We start from the raw sequence: 21,894 nt of genomic DNA on the forward strand, positions 1-21,894 counted from the left end.
ATCATTGTACCTTAATATGCAGAAAAAATTATCTAGTTTAATAAAGATCATTAAACACACATACCATTAACCATTTCACAGTTAATGGGATAATAAAGATCATTAAACACATGCATTCATGCACGCACACACGCATATACACATTATCAAACACAAGCATGCACCATCAGCTATTTGACACAAGCACTCACCATTAGTCATTTGACACACACGTACACATCATCAGACACAATCATGCACCATCAGCCATTTCACAGTTAATGAGATAATAAATATCATTAAACACACACACATGTGTGCATCATTATACATAAGCACACATCATAAATCATTTTACATACATGTACGCATCATCAGACACTAGGTACAAGCATTTGACATGTAAGCACACACATGTTTGCCCTTGGTGCAAGCACTTATCTCTACCAACATCAGCATATGCTAGACTTTGATGCTGATTGTTGCCTCAACCACCATCGGCACCAGCTGACTTTAGTGTTGACACATGTCTTGGACAACATGTGGACTTTTAGACTTTTTCATACATATAAAAAAAATAACAAGTTAATTTTGTTTTCACTTTAATACAAAAAATAAGAATAAATTGTTATTCAATACTATATACAGGTTTAGGTGAAACAAGTTACATTTTAAATAATTAATAAAAGTTAATATATATTTGAATGAATAAATTTGAATTTGTAATCAATGGCCAATCATAAAAATTTAGAATTTACCATTTGGTATTAAAGTGAAATTGAAATGATTTTAGTAACGTTCATTACTTCTTACTTACATTCTTTAAATGGTTTAGTTACCTGATCAGTAAAATTTTAATCAAATAGATAAAAAGGAAAAAAAATTAGAGCTTAAGAACGTTAGGTAATATGCACCCTATTCCATGCCCCAAATGTTTTTTTTTTCTTTTAAATTTTTAATAAGTATTGTTATTTACGTTTATGCCATGTGGTTTCGGTTAAGAAAATGAATTTTAGGTTGGCATTCATGGGACTTAAGACTTGGCTCATCACTCTACATTAGGCTAGAGATTGGGCTGGGATAAAGTATTCTTAAATTTTATTATAAGTTCAAACTTTTATGGGGAAAATCATATGTAATTGTTTTTTATTTTTTTTACTTTGTAAACTTATGCAAGAATACCTCACTTAGATAGATTTTTCAAAGCCAATACCTCACTTAGACAGATGAAGAAAAATACTACCTACACAACTAATTACTTACAAATATATAAAGAAAATCTTGAATACAAAAGCTGGAACAAGTTAGTAGAGAAAAATGAATAAAAATTATTCGACAGAGAAGAGATACCCAAAGAAGTTAATGACGACGTAATGATAAGGGCAGTGGCACACCGCCAACGAGAAAGATACAATCAATTCGATGATAGGTGGCGATTATGGTCAGAAGAGAGTTTTAGAAGGTTTAGTTTTGGGGTCGAGTAAATTACTAATGAGGAAAATGAAGGATTTGAGTTTTAATGAACTTATCAACGGATTATCGATGAAAATTATTGATAATGAAAATTTTATTTTTTAATTACTGATGGATTGTTTTGTCGAAAATTCTCACATCAATTATTGCAAATCCCACTTAATTCTTACCTATTGAATACTGACAAAAATTATCTCCATCTGTATTTCGTCAATGAATATCACATTATTTTATAATTAAAATTTGTCAGTAAATAATTTTATAATTAGAATCCGTCAGTATTTACCGACGAAAAAATTTCATCGATAAAATTTCGTCGATGATACTTTTAATTTCTAAAGTGAATCTAATCTGATTATCGTTGTCTATTTATCTTTTCAAGAGAGTGCTTCAACTATTCAACACAAATCGGAATGAAAAATTTTATTTTACTAAAGCAAAGAGATGGGGATGAATAAACCTATTTTACTAAAGTGAAAAAGATGTTGTTAGTGAGACATGTTAAGTAAAAAGATGTTGTTAGTGAGATATGTTAAGTCATACTTATTGAGAGGCTTTGATCAGTATTTATCGACAAAACCTTGTGATGTTCTAGGTAAAGTTGTGAGAAAAATGCAAAAGAAAAATAATCAAGACTTTCCGTCAAGTGTGATAAGATGAGTTAAAGCACAAAAACATAACAATAAAATAATTGACTTGGATTTCTATTAGGTTTTTAGACAATAAACTAGACTTAAATTTTAAAATTAGGTTGAATAAATAAAAGAACAATAGCTAATGGGATGATAAAAAATAAAATAATGTATAAAAAACCAAGTTGACATGTTTTATATATTGACTAAAAAAAAGTCAATTTTATATTGAAAAAGGGCCAAATTCTAAAAATATATTATTAATCAAAAATTTAAAGGTCATAATCTCTGCATGTCCCTTAGCTGTACCTTTGAGTATCATATATTTATATTTGATTAAAATTTAGTTTGCTCGTAGATGTGTTTAACTTTGAAATTATTTTAAACTTGTTTATGAATTAAATTTAAGTATTGTTAATTTGATGGTTGATTGTAATTTTTTATAATTAATTGATTATTTTTCTCATATATGAATGTATGTTGAAATATGTTAAATTTTTATTTGTTGTTGTGTAAGATTAATTGTTTGTTTATATTTATATTTGCTTAAATTGGATTTTGACATAGCATATTGTCTTCAATATAATCCAAATAATTTATCAATTTCTCTTATTGTCATAACATATAAACCTACAAATCTATAACTAGACTTAACAAATAGAGTTACCACCAATCTTTTTTAACTAGGTGTGATTGGTCACCTATGAAATCTACCCTTTTAAGGAGCTTCTAAGTTGGATTAAGGGTCCCTAAAAGAATAAGTTCAGATCTACTAACCAAAACAAAGTTCAGGAGTTCGGTTACATACGAAAAAAGTTACAGCACCCCCACATGTCCATCCAAAGGATGGTATCATTTTATTTTAAATTTATCCTAAGGTTTTAATTCTAATGATTTTAAATTTTATATTGAAATATTAAAAATAATTCTTAAGATTCTCTATCAATCTGGTAGAATTGTTAAAAAATATTTTTTCACTTCAAGAATATTCAAGAATCTTATTTGTTTTCTTAAAGAGCCTCTATCATCGAAAAAATGTTTAGTTAATTATTTTTTTAAAAAATATATCTAATTATTTAATCATTTGGGCTAAATTAGAAATATCTTCTTTTTTTAATTTCTAATTTTTTCATCGTTTGGGCCTATTTAAATTTTTTTTTTGTTTTTTATCTTTGGAAACAAAATACATGAGAATTATTTTTTCAAAGTTTTATTTAAATTCTTCCACCATTTGGGACAAATTTAAAGAAATTTTTCACCTAGAGATTTCTTAGGAAATTTACCATTTGAAATTTCTAAGAATCTCATCATTAGATAATTGTCAACTATTTTTAACCAAAAATTTCATTATATAGAAAAGAATACAATTACTTTTGTTGAAATTTCATCTAAATTATTATACCGTTTGGAATAAATTTAAAGAAATTTCTCACATAGAGATTTCTTAAAAATTTATCATTTGAAAATTTTAAGAATCTCATCATTAGATAATTTATATTTAATTCCAAAATTTTTATTAATATTTTTTTTATTTTTGGTTTTTTTATTGAAAATAAATATTAATTATTGTTATTGAAATTTTCTCTAAATTATTCCACCATTTGGGATAAATTTAGAAAAAAACTTATCACCTAAAAATTTTATAGAAATTCACTATTTGAAATTTCTAAAAATTTCATTATTGAACAATTAATATTTATTCTAAAAAATATTTTTTTTTATTTTTTTAAACTTAATCATGCAAAAATACCCCAAAAAATAATCAAACACATAAATAAATAACCAAATAAAATAAACAAATAAATAAATATACCAAAAAATATAAAAAGGAAACAGCTCAGCTATAATGGCTTAACGTAGCTCGACTTTAGGCACAGAAAGTAGCTCAACGACTCGACTCAAAGGCTAGGCTAGGTTCAGCTCGATTGAAGGGTTTGGTTAGGACATGGGTCGACGAAGCGGGTTACGCTTAGGTCAGGTTGATCCAAATAAAAACACGCAGATCCTGGGATCATTTAAGGCGAAAACAGTGTCGTTTTAAAGTTGATATAAAAGGCCCAAGTTTTCGCTTTTTCCTTCATATTTCTTTTCTCTTTTCTCTCTTTCTCTTTCTACAAACCCAGAATCCGATTGAATATTTCACCGAAAACTAAAAAAAGTCATCGAAAACTAAAAAATCTTGTCGAAAAATATGAATATCACTAGAAAATTCATCGAAATATGAAAAATTTTCAAAAAATTTCTAGAAAAAAATGCCAAAAATTTATGTTTCATACCCGAAAATTTCTTAAACACTGTTTTTCTGTCTCTGATTTATGTTAGCTATTTTTTTATGTCCTTTGCTTTGATTATTATGTATATTTATAAGGGGTAATCAGAAGAATTTTTGATTAACTATGCCTCCCTTTTTTGATAAGATTTATCATATGAGAGACCAAAACCAACCACGATTCTACCAATGCCTATCCATGGCAGAATTTGCATTATCTTTTTTTTTTTTTACTATTATCCTAACTTAATAATACAGATAAATTAAAGATAAATCAAATGAAAAAAAATAAAAAAATCAAAGATAAACAACAAAACAAATAAATAAATAATCAAAAAAATAAATGCAAAAAATAATAAAATAAAATAAAAAATGTAAATAGATAATTGGGCCTGATAATATAAATCCTATTAAATCAGGTCCAATTAGTTCGGGTTTGAACCAAATAGCGTGTCTACACTTACGTGATAAACTCTCGTAAAATTAAAGTTTGGTCCTAATTAGGTTTTCTAATTCTTTTTCTTTTTACAAAAGAGATTTAGTAAGCAATAAAAAAAATTGGCCCAAAAAAACAAAGTTATAATGAGAAATATTTGTCACCATGCTACCAAGGACAATGTGCCAAACAGGGCTTTAGTAGTAACCAATAGTATCACAAGTATTAACGCATATTAGTCTGAATGATAAAGAATTCGATTTCTTAAAAAAAAAATCTCGGTTTTAAATTTTTTGAATGAAAAAATAGATGTTAGGAGAACTTATCCCTATTATGAAGTTCAATCTGACTGATTCTGAAATAATCAAGACTCAAAGTGATTATTAAACACTAAAAAATTTCAGATAAAAAAATAGTATCATAAGTTGTCTTGTTTTAGTTTGAGCAAATCAAACTAAAACTTGACCTAAAGTGTAGGGAAGGCATCGGGTCGGGTTCGAGACGAGTTTTGCTTGCTCCGAACCCGACTCGATTTTATGATTTATTAAATCTGAACTCGATCTTACCCGATTTTTTATATCCGAACTCGATCCGACCTGATACCACGTAAACCGTACCCGACCTGACCCGAAATTAATAAAATATTATTTTTTAAAATATAAAATATTATTTTTTAAATATAAATATTTAAAAATATAATTATATAAATATATATAATTAAATAATTAATTAAAAAATAATTTTTTATATAATGTCGGGTCGGATCGAGTCGGGTTTTATGCATACCCGAACCCGATCCGATCCCGACTGTTCCTTAACTATACTCGACCCGACCTTAAACTCAAAATTCAAAAAAAAAAAATTCGATCCCATAAGATCGGATCGAACCGAAATTCGGGGATGGATTTGATTACCGTCCCTACCAAGGAGAAAATTGAGCCGACCAATATTCATTACCCAAATGAAAGAAGAATAAAATTGTACCAAAAATTGTAATTAAAAAGAAAAAAAAAAAGAAGAAAGAAAGATTCAAAATAGCTTTCCATTTGGGGGGGGGGGGTGTTGCCTTGTCATTTACCACTGTAGCAGCAAAATTTCACCAAAACTTTCCGTCTACCTCAACACAGACACTCTACCAAATCAGGGCGACAGTCGTTTGCTGTAACAAAAGCACATGTCAAATACACGAATCAGTGAAAAGTACTCAGTAAAGTACACAACTCAGCACTAGTGTACAAAATACGTAAACAGGGTAAATACTAAATACATTAAAAATAAAGATAAAATGCATGATGGAAAAATTGTGATACGTCTCAAATGATGGGTGAAATCAACGGGAGTACCAAATTGTAGGGTCCCCATCATTCCCTTGTCCCTGCAGACTTTTTTACGCTTTTCACTTTTCTTTCTTTTTGCCATTGCCATTCTAATCTTCTCCATTTCTTTCGATGAGGTCTGACTTTGTCGTCAGCCACCGACACTCCCCACACGTTTGAGACATCCAATTCCAAGGCGCGCACAAAGTCCTTCCCACGTGGTAAAACGTGTGAGTGGGAGGATATTCCAGTGCATACGTACGTTGGATTGGGACGGTGCAAAACCCACTGGTTTTGCTTAGACCAAACTAGTGCAGAAGGCCGGTCGGTTGTTGTTCGTTCTTGTTGCCTTCGTTTGTCCTTGTCCATACTCCAAAAGGATATTTGATGTTTTTTTATATTAAATTATTTAGATAATATTTGATACGGATTATCATTTTAAACATTATAATAATTTATATGTGATAATAGAATCATTATATTTAATAAACACTCATCAAGAATAATCATATCATTATCTTAAAAGATAATATAATTTTCATAAAAAAATAAAAAAATTTTATTATCAAAGTAAAATAATATTTAAAATTAACAATAATTAATATTATTAATTTAATATTAAAATAAAATTTTATTTCATCTTAAAATTGTAATTATTTTATATTATAATCTTTTATATTTTTAAATTAATATTTATTGTTACAAGTTTAAAAATAATTTATATGTTTTTTATTGTTTAATATTTTATATATAATTTATTTATTTTATCATGAATCTAATAAATTAGATTTATTTTCTAATTCAAGTATTTTTTACATAATTTATATAATAAAATTTAATTTACATATGAATAAAATTATTTATTATTTTAATAATTTAATTATATTTTATTATAATATAAAAAATATAATACTAATATTTTATAAATTATATTCTTTAAACAATATTAAAATTATTAATTTGTATAACTATTAGAATATGTATGATTATATTTCATACTTTTAAATAAAATAATATTTAATTTTTAATAATACCAAACAAATAATCTTTAATTCACAAAAATTAATAATTATTAACTAAATAAAATTATTTTAAATCATAAGTGATAAAATTATTTTAATAATAAAATTACTTTTATAATTATATTATCATGATAGTTTTACAAAAAATATCGAATGTTATCTTAAAATAATATATTTTAGATAATTAAAATTAGCCATATTTGTTTATTAAATTTTGATAAAAAAAAATTGTCAATATTGTAAATTGCAATTAAATATTTATAGGGCATTGGGGCGCCTTTAATCGGAGAGACTGGACACCGACCCAATGGCATTTTAAAGTGGGATTAGTTTATGGGGATGCTTTTGTTCCCTATGTTTTCCTAATACTTCTGTGGGACTTTTGATCAATGTTACATGGCACGTGATAACGTAACAAAATTTTTTTCTTTTATTATTTGCTTTTGGCCTTTTTAATAAAAAAAAATTTGAAAAGTAAAAATAAAAATATCAACCAAACAAGTCTAAATTATAACTTTAACAATTGTCTAAATTCAATTTCTAATGGATTGAGATGTGGCAAAACTTTTTTTAAAAAAAAATTACTATGTTAAACTGTATTTGTCCAATTTTATAATGTGTGCAGGGCCTTTTAGTATTACTATTATTTAATTATGTGTCTCGCTAATATATATATTTTAAATATATGTTATTTTTTAAATTAGTATTTTATTTTTTTGGATTTGGTTCGTTTAAAAACTCCTTTATTTTTGAAGTTATATATATATATATATATATTTACAATTTTACATGTTCAGGAAACTATAATTTATTTTATGATATTATTAGCATTAAAAATTTATAATTATAATCAATTATTGCATTTCATATTTAAGAAATTAATGACTTAAATTAACAAACATGTCAATTAATAACCCATGATAAATAGTTGGATAAATTTAATATAAAATTAGACAAAATTCATACAATTAAACTTGAATAAAAATCTCAAAATTTTCATCGAATTTGAAAATTTTTAAATGATATAAAAGTTTAATTAATTGTATTGTATTTGTTTACAAAAATAAATGTTAAATAACTAATTAATTATTAGGTGATTCGCTCCAAAGAAAAAAGTCCAATGAACTTCCAGAAAATAAAGCAATACTACGTGTTTCGATTTTCATAAAAAAATTCCACTTGGTAGAGTGATATTTTTTTTCTTTTATTTTTTAAAACCACACACTCAATTTTCACATGTTTATCGTATTTTTTTTTTATATCTTTTGTTAGGATGGATTACGATTGGTTAATGGATTTCATTGTTTTTTTTTTTTTTTTTTTTTTTTCAAGCAAGCGCCGATGAATGAATCAAAATGTAGGAGGGTGGTAGCAGGTCTCTTTTATCATATCTGAATTTTATTAATTTTGACAATGAAAATCTAACCACTAAGAGAATGATAAACAAATTAAGTAGGAAATTCAAAGACAATTAACAAGGAAACTACTATGGATGCGATGCATACAATGGATCGGTATTTGTACCTATGTGACCTAAATTTTAGAATTCAACCAATTATAAACGACAATTATAATATAATAATTGAAAAATTTTAGAATTCTCACTTGATAAATGATATGTAAATTTAATATAAATTTAATATGCCTTGACTCTAGAATGAAGAAGATTCCATTCAACTTTAAACTTTTATGTATCAAATAATAATAATAATAATAATAATAATAATATTCCTTGTTTGATTTTACCTTCATATGTGACACAACAAAGATATTTAATACTAACCATATTCTACTTTATGGTGTAATCTATTCTGATTTTAAATATTTTAGTGAATTAAAATTTTAAAAATGTATATATATATATATAAGAAGAAATCATCTTGTATCATTGTAAAACTAAAATGTTTTATATTTTTTTAATAATTAATTTTAATAAATTTAAAAAATGAAAGAGACAAGTCAAAAATTGAGCAGCAATAACTTTTTTGGGATAAAAGAAGTAATTTGTGAGGGAAAAATAGTAAAAAGTATTGGGGTTGGGGGAAACTCTTTGGTTGGGACCTAAAATAAATTGAGAATAATGTTGGTGATGTCTAATGTCAGGACAAGAAAAATCATTGATGTTGAATATTCGCATATTGTTAAATGATCTGCTACTTGTATAGAGAGTAGAAGGGGCCATGATCCGCTCGACAATGCGGCAAAAGAAGCACAAGCAAGGGGGAGAGGAGAGAAGTGATACTGCCAATGTCATGGCTCAGAAGCAACATCCCAGCATCATCATCACCAGCAGCTCATTATTTGTCTTTCAAGTAAAAAATAATCAATCTCATCCCAATGCATGCGGTTGCGGCCCTTTTATCTACAATTTGACATATTTTCTGCTTGATTTGACGTTGCCAACTTGTCCAAATTTATATTTATATATATATATATATATTTAATTCAGTTTTCCAACTCCCAGTTGATACCAGCTCATAAGATGCATGCATGTATTACTGGCTTATCTCATCGTTATTATTAGGCCACCTCGCCAGTGCTCTTTCAACCACTTCAAAATCGGGAAAAGACTAGATGATTTTTAACGATAAGCGTGGACGGAATTGCATGTGACGGCCTGGAGGAAACGATGACAAAACTTATCACGTGACATGAATCTCAGATATAAAAATAATATTCTATCGTGTGGTTTTTACACTCAATTATAAATATAATAAATTTATTATAAAGAGAGAAATGAACAGACACAATGTTTTTTGAGTTAAATTTTAGATGAAGAATCGATTTAAAATCAATTAATATAATGAAGAAACTCTTGTTATATTTATGTGTTAGGGATGTATGCCTCCAATTTAACTCATATATGAGACTATTTCTTTTATTATTTAAGTATTCAAGTACTCAGTAAATCTATATAATACATGAAAAAAATCTCTTAGAAATTATCAAAACATCATTTCAATTGTTTGATAAAAAATTGTTACATAGTCAAATTGACTACTATATTTTTATATTATAATTACAAAAATATTTTTTTATAATTACTTATTATAATATTTTCAAATTATAATTATTAAAATATTCATCTTTTAATTGATCAAAATTAATATAATAATATCTTATTGTAATTATGAAAATACGTTCTCCCATAATTGATCAAAATTATTAAGTACTTTTTCTATCATAATTATAAAAATACTTTTATCAATGCTTAATAAAAAGTTGGCACGTGACATTTTGTTTCAAAATCAATAATATATATTAAGATAATTTCATTATTAATTATTATAATAGCCTTTTATGTATTTGATATGATATGGACACGTATTAAAATTTATTGCAATATCTTTTTATCATAATTATAAAAATATTTTTCTTTTTATAATTAGCTAAAATTGTTATATTACTCTCTTACAACAATTACAAAAATACCTCTCATAATATAATTAGCTAAAATTATTACAATTCCTCTCTTATCAAAATTATGAAAATACCTTTATCATAATTAGCCAAAAATTATTATAATGTCTCTCATATCATAATTACGAAAATACTTTTATGAGTACTTCATAAAAAGTTGACATGTGATTTTTTTAAAATTATTATAATACATTTATTAAATGATATATATTAAATTTTAACATAATATAAAATTAACCACATATTAAATTATTAAAATATCATTGCCATTGCTTTATAAAAATTTGGCATGTGATATTTTATTTTAAAATTATTATAATACCCTTGTTATATTGCATATGAAATTTTAATATAATATAAAATTAATTACATATTAATTTACTAAAATATCTTTCCCATTATTTCATAACTTGACATGTGAAATTTTGTTTGAAATTTACTATAATACTCAGATGAAATTACTTCTTAAATGTTAATAACATATATAAAAACAATTTTCATAAAAATTACTTTAACGACCATTTGTTTATTTGATATGATGTTAACACATATCCAAGTATATTATAATGGTTTTTTTATCATAATTACCAAAATATCCTTATCATGATTAGCTAAAATTATTATAATATCTTTCTATCATAATTATAAAAATGACCTTCTACTATAATTTGTTAGAATTACTTTAATACCTTTTTACCATAATTACCAAAATATTATTTTTATCATAATTAGTTAAAATTATTATAATGTTTCATATAGCATAATTACATAAATGCTCCAACGTGTCATTTGTTTCAAAATTACTATAATACTCTTATTAAATTACATATTAAATTTTAATACAATATAAAATTAATCATATATTAAATTACTAAAATGTCTTTATCATTGCATTATAGAATTTAGCATATTGCATTTTATTAAAAATAATCAAAACTAAATGATCAAGTGAGCTAAATAATTATAATTTTTGTTAAAATAAAAAATTAAATAATTTTTATCTTAAAATGAAAAAAAAAAAAAAGCTAATCCCCGACATAGTGGGACGGCATACTAGTTAATATATTAAAACTTAATACTTGCTTCATAAAGTACTTGATTCGATTTTGAATGATTAAAACTAAATTAATCAAAATTAAAGCAAAACTGAGTACTTGTGTTATTTGAAATAATGCATTGAGATTTAAAAAAAAAAAAGAATATAATTGGATTTAAATAGGTTTGTTGAGCATTTTGCTAATAATAATTGGCAGTAGTATTTGGGGGGAAGTGTAAGGCTAATAAGGGTAAGATAAAGATAATGATGGTGGTATGACATGATGATGCTTGGGATGACGTACGATATAAATGGAACCGTCCCGTCTTCTAAATGTTTTGTCCCTTTGCTTGAAGGCCTGTCACAGCATAGCATGCCTTTGCTTAATTACTCTACACATTGGGCATTGGCTGTTTTGATTATCCACGTGGCTTTACAGCTCATCATCATTTGACTCTTCTTTGTTGCCCATCAACGGTGAAATCTTTATGTCCCGTCTTATTATAATTTTTATCATAGGTTCAAGTATAAAACGCACCTTTGATCCGATGAAAGTCTTCTAATAAGAACAAAGTTTAAAGGGTTTCTCTATTGGACTCTTGGGGGTTTTTTTTAAGTGGGTCTTTGCTCATTGCCTTTTTTTTTTTCCTTTTTGGAATAAAATGTGTAAATGATAAAGCAGAAGATTTTGTAGGTTGATTAGTGGCATGATAAACTTTGTTAGTACTACGCTGGCTGGATCATAGAAGCTATGAAAATTCATTGGTGTTTCGAAAAGGTGATGCTTTTATGGAGTCGTTGAGGTAGAAGCAAATGTGAAATTATCAAGTCAACTATCACAGTGATTATGGAATAAACAAAATTTGAAGTGCCCCACATCTCGCCCTTTCTATATTTGATAAGTATATAATATAATTTCCATGATGAGATTACTTTGCGCTCATCCCTTTTTACAACCCATCCTCTCCTTCGGCGGTTCATTTTTGGTAATAATACAACGTGAACAATGCCCTCATTTTGCCCATCATCTCAAATTAAGTAGCAAATTCAACTTAAGGTTCTGTGGCACCACATCAATTAATCAAACATTCATTTCTTAAATAAAAATACAAAGAAACAGTGAATTTTTGTCACCACAAATCATGATCTTGTAAATTTTAAATAGGAAAGAAGAACAATCTAAGCTGCCCAATTCTCGAATTGAATGTATTCACTGCTAACATGCATGTCACTGTCATACAATTCCCTCCAAACAAGGCCTATCAAAACCCACACAAACCTTATCCAAGGAACAAAGTGTTTGTAATGCGTCGTAGAAGGTTTTAGGCAAAGAAGATTTACCGTTATCAGCTGAAAGGGCGTAAGTAGCTAAAGATTTGAACATCCATGGCGGCCTTGAGCTGCCATTTTCATTTACAATCAATGACAGAGTTAGCCCTTCCTTCTCTCGCTCAGCGCAACCCTCTGAAAGCAATATCAAGGTAATGGTTCAAGACCTTTTCAAAAATTTGTCTGCTTAAACAGATCGAATAAAGGGGGGAAGGGGAAAATGATACAACTATTCATGGTAATAAGAACTTCTTCCTTCCCAATGTGGGGAAACAGGTTGTCATAAATAGAGCGGCAAAGGAAATAGGAAGGGCTGCAGCAATTGCAGTGACTAAAGCTAGAGGAATGCAGTGGATTCCTATTGTGTAGGGGAAGATGTAGGAAAGGTTCAAAGTTCTTCATTCCTTTCTTGCTCCATGCATTTTTACCCCCTCAATAATCTCTTGCCTGTAAAATCAACTTGAAAGAGTTTCATTTTCTAAATTGGGTGTACGATATGGAAGAGCCTCTAGAAATTCCCATAATGAACGATCTCACTATGGTTTTAGGTAATCTTAGGTAACATACTGATTCCAATATCTTTCTCATTTGATATAACACACATTTGATCTCATTGAAAAAAGACAGGTGATATTGTTGATTTTACTGAGCCTTCAGCAGTTTATGGCAACGTGAAACAGGTTCAGCATCTAAATACTACTATATTCTTTGATCAACTTACTTTTGCAGATTCAGTTCTAAAAGTTATACTTGAATAACTGATAATAGTTTATGTTTTCTACTTCTTATAGGCAACAGCATTTGATCTGAAAAGTGTGGTTTATGTACATCGAATTAAGCTTGACACAATAGAAAGATTGTCTGCATTTTGCGAGAAAGCCAGAATGGTGAGGACAGGATGAGATATATTTCAATGTCTACTTAATTTCCAAAAAACTTCATAGTACTATACTTAGAACAGTTGTGCCTATTGTTGTTACACCGTTATATCTCCATCAACTTGTTGCAATTCTAATGAAATATTTCAAGGTTGCCTAGTTGCACTAACTCTGTCCATAGGATCCATTCTCCTCCAGCAAGCTGCCATTTCAGCTTCCTTCCACTACAATAATGTAGAAATTGTCGAATCAAGAGCACTTGCAACAGTAAGACACAAGTTATATTAGGGGTTTTATATTTTCTATGGATTTGATTATAAATGTTTGAGATGCAGTTGTCATAGCAGTCATCCAAAGTTAAATGAAATAAAAAGGCTTCTATTGAATGTGTGGTGCAAGAAAGTATATGCATGTAATTTTTCATGTATCCTTTGACAACTATCCAAGTCTACATAACTCCAAGATAACTGTACTTGTAGATGATCTGATGAGATGCTAAACTTGTCATCGAGAACAGGATCTTCCCTCACCAGATGTCGTCCGGATTGCCAACAACCTCTCAAACCTTGGTCAGATTAACAACAAAGAAGACATTTCAACAGATGTTTTGGTAAGTATATATACAGAAAATGATGTTAGAGCAATTTTGGTGTCAAAAATTGAATTAGCTTTCTATTATCATCCTTTTCTATCTACTTGGCAACAATTAGAGAGTAGGGAAAGACGTAATAGTGTTAAAGCTGAACAATGAAGAAAAAGAAACCTTAAACTTAAGTCTTTGGCATCTATCTTGTCAGTTATAACATTTGAGTAACCGCCACATACAGCTAATAATAAAGCATAGGAAAATTCATCACAGCATAGGAAAATTCATCACATTGATTATCTGAGTTGTACTGATTGGTTTCATACCAGAAAGAACTAGAGAGATAGAGAGACAGATTTTCATTTATGAGGATTGGTGTTGACAAAAAGAATCAACAAAAGCACATATAATGTAAAACTTTCAATCCTGTCTTAGGATTCATGATAAGGTGGCTCATTTTTCTTTTTTTTCCCCTTTGTAAGCCAAGGGATCAAGTCCTAGGTGAAGATGGGGTGCGTGTTCATAGCATGGTCCTTCCTGGTCTTCCATCTAGTACAACAGGTCTTCCATCTAGTACAACAGTTTACTTCTCTGGCCCACAAAAGGTATTCTCTCTGCAATAGTCTCTCCCGTATTATTAATTTTATTAAGCAGCACTAGCTAGGATAGTTTATTTGTTACAACTCTAATCCACAAGTGCTTCCCTACAGGACACAGTTCTACATCATCAAACATGATATCACAGATGTGCGGTGCCTCATGCCAGGCTTACTCTTGGCTATTAGAAAGGTTGTCCGACTCATGGTAAATGATTGCATTGCAGAATACATATGATATCTTTCTTCAAGCATTTTGTTCAGCACATCACAAAAGTAAACTTACTCATGTAGTCTTTGCTATTTTGGCAGCATCTGGTGTATGGCCTGAGGAAATTTCTGTAGAATCCCATTATTCTTCAAGTTCCTTGGTGTATAACTTAGATCTTTGGCAAATCCAGTGGAGAATTGTTTTCATCCTGCAAACAAATATTTTACAAAAGGAGTGAATTTACTTCTGACAGATGCATATAAAACGGAAGCTATGTTAAAATGGAGGGAAAACAAAATTGTCATGCATTTACTTTTCTTTGAGATAAAATCATTGTAATTTGACCAATACTTAAGAGAGTTCAAAATTTCGGGATGCTTACTTCAAAATTGAGGCATGAAAGCAGTTTAGTCAAGGTACTATATATAGATGTCACACCAATTTTCTCATATGCTTAGATTCATCTTACTCCCTTGAAGTCTAAGGAAAAGAAAAACAGCTCAACTTTTGTTGTACCAAGTCATTCTAGCAATTAAACAGCAAATTTAATACCATAATTTTGCTTCATCTGAAAAGAACCATAATTTTGAGAAAGGAATGCTCTACAATAGAATGATTCAATATAAAATAATTCAACATACTCCCCTGTTCGATAATCAGTCTTATGTTGTGCCTTCTCCAGCCACATTTATCAAGACATGACTCGTATCTTGTCATAAAACCTCAGAAGAGATATAGAGCTGATTTCCTATTCTTAAATTAATTGTTTTTCTCAATTTCTTAAATTCATGAATAGTATGTTTCCCTCTGCTCAGGAAAAGATGCGTATTTTTGCTATCATAAATCTTAGCCCATAGTTTCTTAAATTTGAGATTGCATACAGAAACCCAAAAATTTCAATTGATGGAACCATCAATTATGGAGAAAAAAAAAAGGATATAAGATGATTAATTGTGGAGAAAAAAGGATTTTACGTTCCAAGTAAGACAGTTCCATAGGCACAATAACAATTTATTTACAGTTGCAATACCAAAAAGTAGGCAAATTATCATTGCTTGTAACAACTTACTGCTAAATTCATTGTTGGACAAAACAATGATCATACAAATCCTTAAGGAAAATGATACAACCGACATTTCAGTTTCTTGCAAATGAAGTTAATATTTGATACATCTTTGAGAATTCTTTAGGACTACATGACATTACTTCTAAATACATGGGAAAGGTTAAAGGACAGGTGCCTCTACATAGTCATGCAATTTGACAAACTTCATTCAAGTTTCTGCAGCATCTGGATGCAACAAGCAAGGGCTTCCATGTAAGATTTACAGCTCAAAGAATGTAATAAATGTGCTTAAAGAATGTAATAAAAGTGTCAAGTTCTTTGCTCATCTTGCATTGGTATATGGTTAGGATCTATTTAATCAGAATACACAAAACAAATTGAGAACTCTTTGTATTATGAAAAAATTTGATACTGCAATTACTAAACAAAGACTTCTACCATATTAAAAGCCAGCAATCTATTGGTAACTAGAAGCAACAGCAGTTTTTTGTTCTCAGAAGAGTACATGCAAGAAAAGATAAAAAAAAAAGGTTGGCACTCTTTTGGAGGCATCAAACTTGACAATCATCAAGTCAAAATGAAACAGAAATATTGACGCTTTTTATAAACTGAAAAAATGGACCAGCAAGAACAGACAGTGGCAAAAAAAAAAAAAAAAAAACCAGTGAGAAGTTGAAAACAGACTTCACAAAGACAAGTAAAGCAAATTAACAGAATGAAGGTAAGTTATATACACGCTCTTAGTTCTTACTTCTAAGTTTGTTTGAAACTGCCCTTATCCAGGCTCTATCTTTCTCACTATATGCATATTTCATGCCTGAAGCCAACAGCACAAAACCTTCAATGTTGGTGCTTAGGTTTGGATCTAGTACAACTGGTTGTACCAAGACAGAACGGGTCCCCTGAGGAAGTATCTTCCAGAAATCAGCATCTGAAATAATGATTAAATCTTTGCATTAGACCCAGAGCGAACAGTTTAAAGAACCATAACTGAAAAGGAAAATGTTGCACTCACATATTAGCACTAATTCAAATTTCAGCACCTAGGCAGACACCATCTATATTATAAGTTTTTAGATTCTCCTACTTCACCAATATGTTCACTTCAAAAAAGGTAATGACCAGGATCGCTTTACATTATTTTCCCATTCCATTAGGTAAGCACCCAAAGATAGTTTGGGAGAAAGAGCAAAAGAGCAAACAAGAGTTACAGTGTCAAGGTCAGCCAATGGGAGTTGAACCAAAGTATATAGCATCACCAAAACCACAATTTATCAGCAAGAATAACTGTCATCATGAGGCTTCCTAGTCTTGGTGGGTCCAATGAAACAAAAAAGCAAGAAACCAGGCATAGCCACAGAGATCAATAATGTAGTTCCTAGTCTTAAGATGTTCTTAGAAGCTAATTATTCGTCATTTCAAATATCACACACATTGAGTAAGATTACTTCTCTTTAACACAAAAGTTAACAAAATTTATTTACCTGCGGTTTGAGGGAAATAGAGGGTGTCTGTCAAATCACAGAGACCAGTTTCTTCTATATTATTTTTAAACCAATCAAGTATATTATCTTTTGATACACCATCTGGTACATTCCAATATCCGCGTATGCATAATTCACCTCGCATTAATATCAACTACAAAATTGGAGATGATAAAACACCAAAAATAAAATTGTCAATAGAAAAGCAGTTATAAATTCCCAAAAAGAGTTTTTTTTTTTTTTTTTTTTTTTTTTTTTTTTTTGTGTAGTGGGAATTTTTACCACAGCGGTGGTGTTGGTATTTCGTAATAAAACATATGTTGCCCAAGCCAAATTCTCCTTCTGAGCAACCGACACATTTTGTGACATAACAAAGATTTGCTCAGCACCTTCTGGCAGAGTCATTTGATCCATTCGAGTTGCACCCTATGAATCATGTTACTACAAACGTTAAGTCCAAATTTGACTTCAAAATTGAACAAAAATTTAAAAAAAAAAATAATTACCTTGAGAAATTTACCTAGGTAAGGAAGTATAACGGAAAATGCAGCCAATGAAATACCTAAAGCCTCCGTTCTCTACACCAAAAACAACAGTGAAAATTTTAAACCGACAATTATAAGAAAAATGGAGAAGGCAAAAATTACCAGCTGCGCAGCGGTGACGGAGTCGGATCCAAGCAAGTGGTTCAATACAAGAAGGGAGCCGAACCCGTATCCAATCCATCTGGGTAAATAGGATTCGTTCAATCCAGGTATACCCAGAGTGAACCTAAGAACAGAGAGATTCAGTTGTTGCTGGGAATTGTCCAGACGAGCGGAGATTGATGCGATTTTGGGGCGAAATTTGACAGTGAGAGGGGTTTTCAACTGAATTAACGGATTTAAAAGCAGGGTTTTAGACGTTGTTATTATCATTCTTTTAGATAATTGAATTGATTTGTTAGGGGATTTTTTTTTTACGAACAAAAAAGCAAGTATGCAAGAATGTCCCAAACTATTGGGCTGATAGGTATGGGCCAATGTTTTAATACCAAAATCGGTCTTTGAACCGGATCACAGGATTTTGAATCGGCCGGTTCAATTGACTGGAATATTTATTATTTTGATTTTAAGTTTAATATTAAGTAAGTATTAAATATCGTAAATATATACAACAAAGAATGATTAAGGTTTTAATTAAACAATAAGTGGTTAAAAGTTCAAAGTTTATCATTTATAAAATTAATTTAAAAAATATCAATTTTAAAATAATAAATTAAGTTCAAATTCAATTTGATTTCTATCTTAATCTACTATAATACATTTGATTATGTGTTGATTTTGAATATAATCACATAAGTCATTGATTTTCGGTTCAATGCATTCGATTTTGATAATATTAGTTTGGATATGGATTCGAAATTTCATTTTAATATTTGGGTTGTAACATGTAATTTTTTTTATTATGATAAAATATTTATAAGATGGATTGAAATATTATTATATTTTATTTATTTATTGGTATTTTAATTATACCTTATGGGTTGAAAAAAAAAAACTTTATGGGATATGTGATATTCTTTTATGTTTATTGGTAGAGTTTAAAATTTCCATTAAGAATGAATGGGATGAGTTTTTGTTACTCTTTTAATATTTTTTGTACTTGATAAGTTATATGAAAAAATTATAATCATTTTATCTATAGTGGAGTTTTTACCCAACAGACAAAACATATTCTATTATGATATATTTACAAGGTTAATAAATTAATATGATAAATAAAAGAATATATGATAATATTAAATCATGTATATAAAATTTAAAAATTCTCGTTACAAAAAACAATAATTTTAATAGTACATTTAAATAAGGAAGAATTCATTTGCATCGGTTGAAAGTAAATTTATTGGTAGTCCACATGTTTTATAGAGGTATCATTTTTCACATATAACCTAAAAATTTGCACTTACGATCGATAAAAATTTTTAAAAGGTTTCACCGTTCGTCCTTCATTTAATCAACAATCAAGCAACTAACACAAATGCTTATGCAAATGCCACTTACTTCACGCATGATAGTTGATGCACACACTATGACATGTGAGATAGGACAGGAGAGAAATCTCATCCAATTTGCCCACGTGGACTGATTGACTATACTTCCTGACAGGTTGTGTATTGTCTAAACTTACTACACATGTCGGTGGGTCATGCCCGTGCATTTATTAGGCCACATTAATTTTTTTTTATGAAAAATTCAAAATAAATAAATTATTTGATCTTATAACCGGAGAAGGTAAAAATACCCCAAATCGATGGATTCAATTCGATTCAATTTTTTATTATCGATTTCTTTTTTTTTAAATCGGGTATAAGATCAAGTAGGATCAGGTGACATAAAAAAAATTATGAGTTCGAGTTTGAGTCAGATTTTAGATAAACTCGACCCGATTCGTTATATATAAAAAAAATATTTTTTTATTTTATATTTAATTATATATTTATATTAAAAATAATATTTTATTAATTTCGAATCGGATCGGATCGAATTCGATTTTATACAATATCAGTTCGGATCGATTTCGGATATTAAAAAAATAAAAAATTATCAAATCAGATATAAATACGAATTTTATATATTTAAAATCGGGTCGAGATGAACAAAAACTTACCTTGATCTGATCCGTTGCCATCACTACTTCTAAATCAAAATATATATATATAATACATGATAATTTAAAATAAAATAATTACAAATAATATATTCAAAATAATTTCAATAAATAATTATCGATAAAATTAAAATTCAAAACTTTTTCATAAAAAAAATAAATTTTAATAATTAAACACATTAATTTTATTGTTTTGGTAAAATATCTAATTTACATTTACATTATTTTGTTATACAAGTTACATTTTGTTAATCTAACAATTGAATTGTATGCTCTATTCATATAAATTATATATGTTAAATTTTAAGTTAAATGAAAATGTTTAATTATTTATTTAATAATAATAAAATCTCAATTTTTTTCAAAAGATGAAATTTTAATGATTAAAAAAATATTATTTTCAATCAACAACATATCGGATCCACTCAAATCTTTGCACGCGTTAGAGTACCATTGTTAAGTCTTACTGTGAGTTTGTGAAAATGTAAACTTAAAAAATGTAAAACAATTCGTTTTACACTAATATAAATAAATCCTCCTCAGTCCGGTATTTGTACTACTGGTTTTTCTATTTTTGGGCGCAATGAGTTCTTCCGTTATTTGGGCTACGCTTATGCTTTGGGTTTGTGGGGGCCACAGGGTAGGAAATGATCCATAAAAGATACATATGTTTCACATTTCGTAAATGATATTTTTCAATGGATTGGTAAGTCTCGAAATTCACACTGGTCTTGCCTAATCTTCTAAAACGAAATTTTCAAACAAAAAGAAGTAGAGATTAAACATGTGTGCATGGCATAATAACATTGAATCATTGGTCTCCATTATAGTTGTTGATGCCCAAATTTATCTTGGTATTTTGGTAACATTCAAAAACAAGATCACAAAGAAAGAAATTATTTAGTATTTCATGTTGATATATTGTTTGAAATTGCATTGTTGTGTTAGAAGAAGGATAATATTTTGATTCGATATATTCTAAAAATATCTTTAGTACGATTTTGAAGATCTCATAAAAATTGAATTTTAGTAAATTTTCATTTAGTGATCTCATTTTTCAAAAGTCGATTTTTTACAAAAATATCTGAAACTCAACATATTTGAAATTACAATTTTTTTTTTTTGTTTTGCTAATATTTTATCAATATTCTACACTAAATCATTCATAATATTACTACTCATTGCACGTTGTTATTCATTGAAATTAGTATCTAAGCGCGCATGTTAACACTTAATTCAATGTTTACTTAATAGATTGAGAGATAAAATGAATTAATGAGTAAAAAGTGTAGAGAAAAATGCTCTTGACATTTGCGGAATCTCATTTAAAATAAGAGGATTACTAAAATACCCTTAGGATAATTTACGGTGTAGTAATAATAATTCTTTAGATTAATTGTAATCAATTAATGCTTGACAATATTGAAAGATTCGAATATTTGCTTGGAGCAACAAATTATCTTATACACAGTATTTTGGTTTAACATAAACTTTATTAAATCTGTAAAA

General features: G+C 28.4%; 2 protein-coding genes across 9 annotated transcripts; one reads left to right on the forward strand and one right to left on the reverse strand.

The window, feature by feature from the left end:
* Positions 1–12,656: 12,656 nt before the first annotated feature.
* On the reverse strand, positions 12,657–18,730 carry HCF208 (chaperone (DUF2930)). Of its 7 annotated transcripts, XR_016346435.1 has the most exons (9): positions 18,381–18,730; positions 18,240–18,311; positions 18,016–18,159; positions 17,734–17,887; positions 17,001–17,180; positions 15,566–16,474; positions 15,259–15,391; positions 12,925–13,047; positions 12,657–12,842 (listed from the first exon to the last, which is right to left on the reverse strand). XR_016346435.1 is itself a non-coding variant. In XM_089768160.1 (5 exons), the coding sequence occupies exons 1-5, from the start codon at positions 18,648–18,650 to the stop codon at positions 16,990–16,992; spliced, it is 831 nt and encodes a 276-aa protein (XP_089624286.1). In that variant the 5' UTR covers positions 18,651–18,730. The 7 variants fall into 7 exon arrangements, 1 of the variants encoding a protein (XP_089624286.1); XR_016346434.1 differs by having other exon boundaries at positions 12,657–13,047; XR_016346436.1 differs by lacking the exons at positions 12,657–12,842; positions 12,925–13,047 and adding an exon at positions 13,819–14,014.
* On the forward strand, positions 12,929–15,572 carry LOC111290227 (dihydrodipicolinate reductase-like protein CRR1, chloroplastic). Of its 2 annotated transcripts, XM_089768162.1 has the most exons (9): positions 12,929–13,064; positions 13,189–13,298; positions 13,540–13,592; positions 13,704–13,799; positions 13,989–14,057; positions 14,308–14,400; positions 14,859–14,981; positions 15,087–15,180; positions 15,285–15,572. In XM_089768162.1, exons 4-8 carry the CDS (start codon positions 13,797–13,799, stop codon positions 15,111–15,113), a joined length of 315 nt encoding a protein of 104 aa, XP_089624288.1. In that variant the 5' UTR covers positions 12,929–13,064; positions 13,189–13,298; positions 13,540–13,592; positions 13,704–13,796; the 3' UTR covers positions 15,114–15,180; positions 15,285–15,572. The 2 variants fall into 2 exon arrangements, with proteins under 2 accessions (XP_089624288.1, XP_089624289.1); XM_089768163.1 differs by lacking the exon at positions 13,989–14,057.
* Positions 18,731–21,894: the final 3,164 nt, after the last annotated feature.

The sequence above is a fragment of the Durio zibethinus genome, chromosome 11 (assembly GCF_047325235.1).
Source record: "Durio zibethinus cultivar Kanyao isolate XHJ-2024 chromosome 11, ASM4732523v1, whole genome shotgun sequence".
Taxonomy (NCBI): domain Eukaryota; kingdom Viridiplantae; phylum Streptophyta; class Magnoliopsida; order Malvales; family Malvaceae; genus Durio; species Durio zibethinus.

Coding starts and splice junctions, on each gene's coding strand:
- LOC111290227 (XM_089768162.1), top strand. Junction 14,401..14,858: donor ACATTTCAACAGATGTTTTG/GTAAGTATATAT, acceptor CCCCTTTGTAAG/CCAAGGGATCAAGTCCTAGG. Junction 14,982..15,086: donor ACTTCTCTGGCCCACAAAAG/GTATTCTCTCTG, acceptor GCTTCCCTACAG/GACACAGTTCTACATCATCA.
- HCF208 (XM_089768160.1), bottom strand. CDS start 18,650: ATGATAATAACAACGTCTAAAACCCTGCTTTTAAATCCGTTAATTCAG. Junction 18,312..18,380: donor CCGTCACCGCTGCGCAGCTG/GTAATTTTTGCC, acceptor TTTTTGGTGTAG/AGAACGGAGGCTTTAGGTAT. Junction 17,181..17,733: donor CTATTTCCCTCAAACCGCAG/GTAAATAAATTT, acceptor TCATTATTTCAG/ATGCTGATTTCTGGAAGATA.